This window comes from Emydura macquarii, unplaced genomic scaffold, assembly GCF_026122565.2.
Source record: "Emydura macquarii macquarii isolate MOO-44397 ecotype Brisbane River unplaced genomic scaffold, CSIRO-AGI_Emac_v2 contig_3517, whole genome shotgun sequence".
Classification (NCBI taxonomy): domain Eukaryota; kingdom Metazoa; phylum Chordata; order Testudines; family Chelidae; genus Emydura; species Emydura macquarii.
This window is the reverse complement of record NW_027133654.1, coordinates 8145208-8155667: the sequence shown is the minus strand read 5'-3', so window position 1 is coordinate 8155667 and position 10460 is coordinate 8145208. Positions and strand designations below refer to the sequence as shown.

Sequence of the window (10460 nt, the reverse complement as noted above, 5' to 3'; positions counted from 1 at the left end):
TTGTAGTATCAGGATCTTTAACTGCAAGAGATGCTGGTGTTACAGCCCTATTTTTGATAACTCAGCTTCAGATCATCGAGATTTAAATATTCAACTTAACTTTGTTACAGCATCTTTTGTATAAACTGTATTCTCAACAAACACTTTAGAGTTGTATAGTAAATTAAAAATACTAAATGATGGTACAGGATCATGGCTTTGGCTGTTGCGGTAAGCAAACATAAAGAAAAAAGTTTTCAAAAGGCCAACAGAAAGCATGAGTCCTCTTGACTGATGTCATTGGTTCCAATCCAAAATGAATGAAAAGAGAACTGGCAGGTTTGCAAAGTGCACATACAGAGCTCTGTTCAAGCCTGAGTTGTGTATCTGGTGGTATGGAAACTTGCCCGCTCCTTATTTGTTAGTGTGTTGAATTGGATTCAGTTAAAAAAAAGTCTTGCTGGTAAAATAAGTAAATGTTTCACTGGGTCTATTTGTTTTGTTTGTTAATAAAAAATCTGCTTAACTTAGAACCCAGTCTTGCAAAGGTTTAAGCATATGCATAACTTTACTCACATGAGAAGCCATCAGTGGGACTAAAGGTCTGCATACACCTAAGTCTTTGTAGTATTAGGACCCTAGATTCTGAATGGTAGATTGTCACATTCAGTATATTTGATCATAAGCATGTATTTGTTCATCCTTTGTGACTTAGATTAACATTTCATGCACATCACCTATAAGCAATAGATATGAACAAAAACAAATGAATATGTAAATACGAAAAAACCCCACCAAAATTCAATATAACAGAGAGACTGCCAGATTTATTTATATAACTGTAGCTTGTGACTTCCATTGTTTCCACTGTTTTTATTTTGTGATGTGTATACTGGTATATTCTGCTAAAGTTGTTTGGAGCAATTTAAAACTAGTTTAGCAAAGAGTTGTGAGAGAAGTTTTTTGTCTGTATGTGTAAATATATATGTTTGGTTATGGATATATATTTGGCTCTGCTCTTAAGACTGCTGCCCTTTAAATTGTTTATGTAAAGCATCCACCTTATACAAATAACTTCTAATGTCCATTTGCTATTAGTGTAGCACCTAGGAGCCCTAGGCAGGGACCTTCCCTGTCCCACTAGGTGCTGTAGAAACACAGAACACAAAATTGGTTCCTGTCTCAAAATTCTTAGCACTGTCTGTTCCATGTAGCCTGCAGACAGGTCTGATACTTTTGTATGTTTACAGGTTGCATCCTAATAAAGTTAGTTTGCCAACTAACTTTAAAGTTGAAAGCTCTTCTTCCTTACGACTGTATTGATCATGGTGATTCCTTATTGATTTAACTGCAGAACAATATCTGTGCTAGTTTTAAAACCAGTGGCAAACCAAATCTTTCAGTTGTGGTTAAATGAATCAATGATTGGAAAAACCGTCCTTTTGGCTAAAGTGGATCTAGTTCCCTATTGCTGTCATGTTTTCCGTCAGTTCCTTTCTGTATTGTAGGTCCAGGATGACTTCTCTATTTTGTGGTTCATAAAGTTGTCCCTCCATGAATATAGTAGTCTTGGAGTTTTGAGAATTTCGTAAATTGGTCCAGGATTTTATTTTTAAATGTCCTCTCTATCCTGTGATTTGTAGAAGATTGGCCATTCTAATTTTTCCTTTGTTCTTTCCTTGTATCCTTGCCCAAAGAACTTAATCATAAAATTAAACGCCTAGTTGAATTGTAGGTCACTGGCATAGTCAATACTTCTGATGTAATGGCACTCTCTCCCTCCCCATCCCCCCTACCTTTATTCTTTATGCATATTGGGCATGTTGCAGGAATTACTGGATTAAATTTTATAGGCAGAAGGTCACACTAGATGATAGTTGTAGTCTCTTCTGGTCTTAAAATCCGTGACTCTTGAGCTTCTCAAATAGTGTCATTCCTATTATGAGAATCCTCCCACCAAGTTTCATTTATGGTTGATTTAGAATCGTAACTTGATTTTCTACTTGCAGTGACTAATTTTTAGATGCTGTTCCAACTTGTATTTTATAAATAGATTGTGTTGCTTTTTGTTCTGTTGATCTTTCATTTTAATTCAGTTTCAGTAAATGTGAAGAGCAGAGAATTACCTGGCTATACCATTTTTGTTTTGTTTGTGTTTTATAATCAGGAAACACAAATAAGATGTTTCCTACAATAGTAAAGAGGAGGAGCTACAGTTTAACAAAACTGAGACAAGAAGACTCTTTGCATTTCCACTGATAAATGTTTAGTAAAACATTGCTATTTGCAGTAGATAAGCAAGGGGTTAATTTTCCTTTTTGCACTTGTGGTAGAAGTCTTTTTGCATCCTCCAATATTTTAAACTGCTGAAGATTTTTATTTCAGAATCTCTTGTATCTGTCAGTCCAGTTAACTGTAATCATTAAACTCTGTAGTGCCTCAGATTTTGTTTTGATTTCTACAATTTAGCAATTCATTATTTTCTCTTCCCTTCACTCTTCCCACTGCCCCACGCCCTGCCACATTTACATACTGTTTCTGGGTGTATCCCATTTTTGGATTTCTCTTCATGTTAGACTTTCTATAATGCCTTTCACTGTAGTATCTTAACTACTACTTTTTCATGTGTTTGTATCCCATCCCTTATTTTTCTTATTCTTTCTACACTTGTCTCTTTAATCTTTTCCTCTGTCCCTTTCCAGTCTTAACCCTGCTTTTTGCTGGCCAGCATACTAGCCATCTTTCCTGTATCTGAAGGCTGGGTGTGGACTCATCCAGTTGTTTTCCCTAGGACCTAAGGCTTAGTACACACTGGGAAATTCAGCGGCAGCTTGTGTAACTCCCGTTGACTTCCTAACTTCCCTATAGTGTGCCGTCTCCACTGTGCTGTGCCGATGGGAAATGTGTTCCCATCAACACAGCGCTATGCCTTTTGAGGAGGTGGTTTACTTGAATCGACTTCCGGAGTGATTGAACAGGTCTTCACTGCTGCTCAATTGATCCGGATAGATAGATCTGACAGTGGTGAATTTGCCATCCTAAGTGTATACATACCCTGAGTGTGCAGTCTGTGTTCCTATTCCTGCTGGCTCAAGGAATGAGGGATCAAATAATCTCAAACTGACCTGCATCAGTTTCACAGTTCCTCCCCCTTACGTTTTTTTTCCTCTCCCTCATTTCCTCCTGGTTTTCTCGCTATCTAGTTTGTTTGTGCTACCACTCTTGCATACAGATGATGGTCACCGACATAGGCAGGAATAGTAGTGAAACTAAGGTTCATGTCAGCTATTGCACTTCTTTCCATGGAACAAACATGATGTATGGAGCATATGAACAGTCCAACTCTATGGGACAGTCCAAATCTATGGGACCTGTTCTAACAGGTGGGGTTGGCATGAGGAAACATAGCATTTGCATGATGTCGTACCACATTTATACCCTGCTTAAGTATAAAAGTTCAAGTAGACTATCCAGAGATAATTCAAATATTTGTTTTTTGTAGACTCACCACTTTTGCACTTCCATGAGTCAGACTGTGAACTAAGAGGGTCTTCATCCTGTGAATCTCTGCTTTCCCTCAATACTGAAAAAATTCTGGTATGCTCTATACTATTTTATTGTGTACAAAAAAGAATGCCAATGGATTGTAGATGTGAAATAAATGGGTTTGCTAGAAGTTGGAATTATTAATAATATTAGAAATTAGTAGTAGTGTTGTAGGAGACCACAAGACACTAATTAACCATAAATTCCTTTTTTAAGTCCAAAGGTCAAATTATATTTTCTGCCATTGCTCTAAACATGCCTAACAGCCTAAAAACAAAGTATTCATAAGCATATGATCAGTATACTTACAAATAGATCTGACCTAGGGAAAACCATCTCATTGTGGCATGCTCCAGCATGATCAGCTAGGGTCTGACAAAGAAACCTCAGATTCATAACTCTTTTTATATCTTTTAACAAACAAATTACGTCATTGCCAGTTATTGACTTTATCTAAAAAACAGTTTGAGACAATTCACTTTAGTTTCAGTCTTAATCCAAATAAGATTTACAACCTCCTTTCTTCCCAAGGCATTTCCTCTCCTCCCCTTTGCTGACCAACAGTTTTTCCATTCCATCTGGATTCACATAGGCTTTATTTTTAAGATAACACTGGTATGTAAGGTGGGAAGGTTTATGTTGGCTCCTTTTAAGACAGATTATTTTTAATGTTGTCTGTCTTAAAACCATCTGCAGTCACCCCTATTGGTCAGAGACCTTTTTTTTAGAAACATCCCCTTATCTTATTAGGTATTCTTTGATCCAGACATCCTCCCTACTTCATTCCTTCTGGCCTTAAAACTCATTATTTTTAAGGTCTTCCTTCTTCTGGCTAGTCAGGGCCTTTCTTTACAACATACATATTTCTTTAACCAAATTTAAGATAACTTTAAATTCTTTAATATTTATCCTACGCTAGAGATTAGCTCCAGTTGGCTAGATAGATGGAGTTTATACAAATTGTTTGCTTCTATGGCCATCTGCTCTTTAACTAAAAGTGCTCATGAAAGACTGACAACTTTGGATACTTAGGACTTCTACCAATGGAACAAATACCACTGCCTGGACCTTGCAAGCTGCTTATTTGCAGTCTGTTAGTGTGCCTCAACTCCTTTCAAGAAATGCTCTGGAAGTGATACATTAGTGCACGCTTTTCATAGTGAATCTGCTACTTCTGAGACTGCCAAAGGTGCCAAAAAATGGTTTGACACCACCAGAGCATTTAATGAACGACCCTATCAGTAACTAATTTAGGTTACTACAGAATGGCTAGTATGAATTGGTGTTGTAAAAGGAAGAGGTTTTATATCCCATTACCTGTCTCCTAATCCATCCGGTCACTCTACAACACATTTTGTTACATTGCAAGTGTTATCATCTACTATAGATGTGTACACTAACAAAGGCGGATTATCATTGCATAGAGAATTCTGAAGGGAAAGCTTCAAGATTAAAAAAAATTGTAGTATTTTATAACAATAATGCTGACTACCTAACTTATTTTATTAAAGATCAAAGTAGTTTTAGAGGATATATGATCTCAGTGCTGTATAATGGCTACTGACTTTGTGCAATCTCCTTACTCCTGTAGTATGTCAGAGACAGAGAGTGAGAGTGAGTGAGAGAGTCAAGCCTGGTGTGTGTGTTTTTAGGGGAAACTGTTTTAAAGAATAATTTGTCATAGCCTGTGTAAACATGCACATAGTAAGACTATCCCAGACACAATCACTCTTGGGTAACTTAAAAACAAAAAAAAATCCTAACTCTCCTATGTAGTGCAAATTGGCCATCATTTTTCTCTGATTTAATTCTTTGCTCTTTCACAACAGCAGTTATTTATTTGCCTTTGTCTACCAAATTTTCTGATTGACCTAGAAATGACAGGACATTCATTCTGTACCAATGAAATATACTTATGCATGTCTACAAATTTCCCTGTAGTTAAAGACAGTAGTCTTTCTGAAATACAGAACAAAAAATATTAAAGAAATCCGTTCTGCTATACCAATGTCATTCATCCAGTTCCCTAGAAGTATTGGATAAAGCACCTTATTTTCCCATATCCCACGCAAATAAAAACAAGCTAATGTTTGAATTTGTTAATAATATTTGAAATTATTAATATGGGAGATCACTAAACACTAATTTAACCATAAATTCCTTTAAATCCAAAACCCAAATGGTATTTTATACAATTTCTCTAATTATGTCTTACAGCCTAAAAAATAAGCAGTTACTGTAACACCTAATACAGTAACAGAATCTTCATAAGCAAGTGATTAGTATATGTACAAACAGGCCAGACCTAGGGAAAACTAAATTTAAGATAACTATAATTCTCATATTTATTCTACAGCTAATCTCTCTAATCCTGGACTCTGCTAATTTAAATTGCCCAGGAAAATTGAAGTGGAAACACCATTCTTGTATCACAGCTGGGAATGTTTTTCCCGACTTAATTGATACAAACTCTATATTGTAGCTCGTTGGTGTCATCATCACCAACTCCTGTGATTTGCCCCTATATCAAAAATAATGCAAAGACCTTTTGATTGAAACTTATTTTCCATCTAAAATCTTGAGCAAAATGCTAGTTCCAAAAATATTTCATGTCAAATGTATATCTGGTACATAGGTATATGGTGAAAGATGCATTAGAAATAAGTGCAGTAATGAGGAAACAGGTCATGATTATTCATATCTTAATTTTAGTAACATCAGATTTTATAAAATTAATCTACAGATGTGAACTACAAAATCTTATATGGTGATGGACTTTCAATGAGCAAAACAGTTTAGTAACTATGGTTGACACTTAGCCCTGCAAAGTATTCTTTCTGTAAACGTACATTAAACATTATAGTGAAATCCAAAAATGATTCCCAGCTGTTTGGATTTCTAATTGTATTAATGTGTTTAGTGTAGCTCTAATTTCCTAGTTGAAACACTGTTACTACATTTTATCCTGTTGTTCATTTCAATCTTGTATAACAAAAAAATCATGCCTATCTCACCATATTTGAGGCATTAGATAAACTAACTTCCAGAAACTAAAACCATAAAAAGGAAACTATATGAGAATTATAGCCTTTTCAATAAGAGATGTCAGTTTCAGTGGATAGGGAAATCATAATTAGGATTTATTGCACAGTAATAAAGAAACTGATACTCCTGTCAATAAAACTCCAATTAAGTATTGATCTGCTTCACCCACCCCCAATTTTTTTAACCAAAGATCACAGATATGTATTAGCATTATTCAAATGCCAACAGTTTCTGGAAAAGCTTTCTTTTCCAGTCATTACTATGTTTCTAGCATGCATTAGGCAGTGGCTCTGTTATGCAGCTAAGGCAATGTTTGTTCTAGGGTGTAGATCATTCCTTTAGTGCCCATTACTCAGATGCCCTATGAAATGAAACTTTTTAATGTAACAATTCTATGCTTGTCTTGAAGGAGACAAGAACAAGGTTGAAGCTTTTTGGCGGGGAGGAAAGAATAGGAATGAAGATGAACACCTGGGTGTGGCAGGCACATTTAAGGCAGAAGAAGAAAACTGAAGTGAGAGAGGAATAAGGCAGATCAGACCTGTCTTTTTCTTGCTTCTTGAAATGACTCCCTTTTGTTCTATTTAAATTCTTGAGTGCATGCAGTTTGTGATGCCTCTCCTAGAATAATTTAGATGCGCAGTAATTTAAATTTGGGTAGCATTGACTTCAGTAGCAAAAATCTTTCACCCAATTTTGGTTAAATTAACCAAATTTTCTTTTAATTGTAAGTTTTAAAATTTATCACCATGAACATGGTTACAAATAAGTAATACATTTATCTTGTGGTAATGTCCAAAGGCCCCAGTCAGGATCAGCCCCATTGTGCTAGGTGCTACACAAGCACGCAGGACATACCAAAAAAGTCAGTCAGACTGATCAAGAGCTTTACGATTGTGTTCTCTCTGTACAGTGGGATTTGCTTGTAGTACAGAAAATGTTACCCACATTTCTTTCATTCTTTTAGAATTAATATGCCTTAAATTTCTCTCAGTCAAAGGTTTAGCTGCATTGACTTCAACAAGAAAAATTGGAGACAGTAGTATAAAGTCTTTTGGATTGGTTATTCAGCTACAGCTACTCCTGGCTACAGTTTTGCCCCTATAATCCATTTCAGTTGCTTTGTGTGGTGTTTGATGCACTGTATACATACGTTGTGGCAAAACATGGGCATTTTATCCATGAAGTTCTGGCAACTGGCATAACATGGGCATATCTTGATGCTGGCAAGAGTTGGGACTCCTTGGTGTATGTAGTTTTTGTGGGCAGAATAGGAAAGGCTTTTATAATAGACATTTAAAGATAGCCAGTAAAGAGTTGGTAATTTTGGAGATGCATCTTTTTGTTTATTTGGTAACAAAATGTCTAGTTCTCTTTGTAAATGTAACCAGTTATTATATGACATTGGAAATAATCCATCTCAAAATAAAGGATTCTGATAGAGCTACAGCAAGATCCAACCCTGGGTCCATGTTGCAACAGTTCAGTCTGCAGAGTTCTGTCATTTACCATTTCTGTTTTCAAGTGGCCAGAGGTGACCTGTTGACTAGATGTGAGTTGCTCTAAATGGTGAGCAAGGGATATAACGTGTACAATTCCTAAACAATGAAGTAGCTGCCATATTAATGAAGCTATCTAATGGTAACTTCTATGATCTACATTTGGGGAAAAGAACATGGGGTCAGATTCTCAGCTGGTGTAAATTGGCTTAGCTCCTGTTGACATGCAACTATGCCGGTTTACTCCATCTGGTACAACATCTTTAGATCATTTGGAGCCCTTTTTTTTCTCTACAGCTTTAACAAAACCAAACTGAACCACTTAAAATGTACTTAATTAAGTTTGTAAAGATGATTAGCCCAAACACCACCATCTGTCCTTTAAACTTGATCCATAAGAAGTACATTTGAATTGCGGTTTGAGAAAAGCATCTTTGGCCCTAAAGTGTCCTTGAGTCTTGCCTAGAGCTCCCATTACAATCAGTGGGAGTTCTCTGTATGAATCAGAGTTGTTTATAGTAGTTTGGCTATCTCCATATGCAACTTCATTTTTATACTATCATCTTCTGCAGATACATCTTCTGGAAAGAGATTTTTCCAGGCTATATTTAACCAATTTATTATTCTGCTTTTGTTGTCCACTACCATCACTGTAATTCCAGAATATGTGTTTTAATTGTAAGGGCATGTAGTAGTGAAGAGATTAACAATGCTAGATTTAAAAAAAAAAAAAAAAATTAATGAAACTTCTGTCTTTTATTATTGGGTCTATTTCCTTAGGTATTTGTTTCACTCTTTCTTCTCACTGGACAAAGGGTAAAACTTCCCTCCCATTGCTTAGGGACATTTCCATAATTCAAGATAAAATGGGATGTATACTATATAGTAAAGACATTGTTTTATATTTTTTGTTTCTCCTAGGTGTATATACTTTCATCTGGTGTGTTAAATTAGGCTGTAGTATCAAAGAATAGCAGTGACATCTGAAAATAAATTTATCCCCTCACAAAAGGTTAGGAATAAGTTTTAGTGCTTTTCTTTAGTTTTGTGTTATCATGCATTTTGCTTTAATAGTAGTAGTTACTTTGTTGTCAGATGTTCTTTTAAGGATTTAAGCCTTGGGTTGTCCAGTGCTAAATTCTGATTGTGTAGGATTTTTTTGCTTTTGTCAGCTAAATATTAAAACCATAATGTTTTACAGAGCCAAGCAAAGTCACTTGCAGAACAAAAGCGATTCCCATTTGCCACTGATAATGACAACACAAATGAAGATTTGGGTAAGATAACTTATATAAGGTCGATGGGGGTGGTTCTAGATGCCACTTGCACGTTTTATTTAGCACCACAAAATGTTTTGAAACTGTAAAATTATAGTTAGTAATTCTGATGGATACTTTAGGATCACTCCCTGCACTATAAAATTTCAGCCTTTTGTTTTTAATTATATGGTGAGAACGTCATGTACCCTTTTATCCCCCCATAGCATTTCTTTCTACTCTGCACAGGGGGACATGTCACCATTCATTTGGTCAAGCAAATGCAAAGAAAATATTTTACCCAAACCCTGTTAAACACTCTCAAACTATTCTTACCCTCTCTTTCCTGTCATTGCTGATGACAGAAGATTTTCCGGAGGTTGAGAGAAGCTTTCTCTCAGGTGAACTTGCTGCTCTATCAGGTTTGGAATTGCTGTTTTCCTACATTTCCCAAGTCTGATGGATGGGCGGTTCCTCGTGGATTTCTTTCTCTATGCAGTCTGCTTGTTGGTACCCTTGAGAAATGTGCCTGATGAACTGCAGTGATGTTGCTCTGCAGTCTTTTGCTTCTGTGCTGAGAGGCAGATGTTTTCTAAACAGTTGTTTGAGGGAGCCCTGTGCTGCTGTGTGATGTTTTGTTTATTTCTATTTTTTTTAATAATTTACAGTTTTCTTTCTCTCACTTCGGCTCGGTCTCTGCCTGGTAGGGGAAAGTTCTCTGGGGAGAATTTTGAGGAATGTTGAAGACTCCTTTAGTCTAGCAGTGAATCTTCAGCCCCTTCAGTGATTCAGCATTTGCCATATGGGGGCCTGAGTAGTCAAAGGGACCACATTCCCATGTTTGGCTTCATGGGCTATCATCCTACCTGCCCCACTTCTCCTTCAGAGACATAGTTTCGGGAGCATCAGGAGTTTCCTAGATGTCTGGCATTTTTCTGAGCCTAGGTCCTTCTATTTGTGCTTCTCCTGCTCTAGTAAACCTCAGGGGAAGAAATGTGAGGACTTCTCAAAGCATGGCCTGCTCATATTACTTATAAAATTCTAGACAGGGCCATAATGTCTTTTCACTATTTTGCTCCTTTCCCCAATCTTTCCCTTTTCCACAAAACTAGTGCATTCAGTTATCAGTCTGCCC

The 10460-nt window shown here is 36.5% G+C and overlaps 1 protein-coding gene across 3 annotated transcripts in view; it reads left to right on the top strand.

Annotated features, from left to right (window-relative positions):
• TTC13 (tetratricopeptide repeat domain 13) overlaps nt 1-10460 on the top strand; it is a 57037-nt gene that overhangs the window by 1189 nt on the left and 45388 nt on the right. For all 3 annotated transcript variants that reach the window (XR_010917623.1, XM_067536004.1, XM_067536003.1), the window contains exons 2-3: nt 3482-3576; nt 9271-9346. Coding sequence is in view for 2 of the 3 variants with exons in the window: in XM_067536004.1 (XP_067392105.1) it covers nt 3482-3576; nt 9271-9346 (171 nt within the window). In the remaining variant the exon portion in view is untranslated. The remainder of the gene's footprint in view (nt 1-3481; nt 3577-9270; nt 9347-10460) is intronic.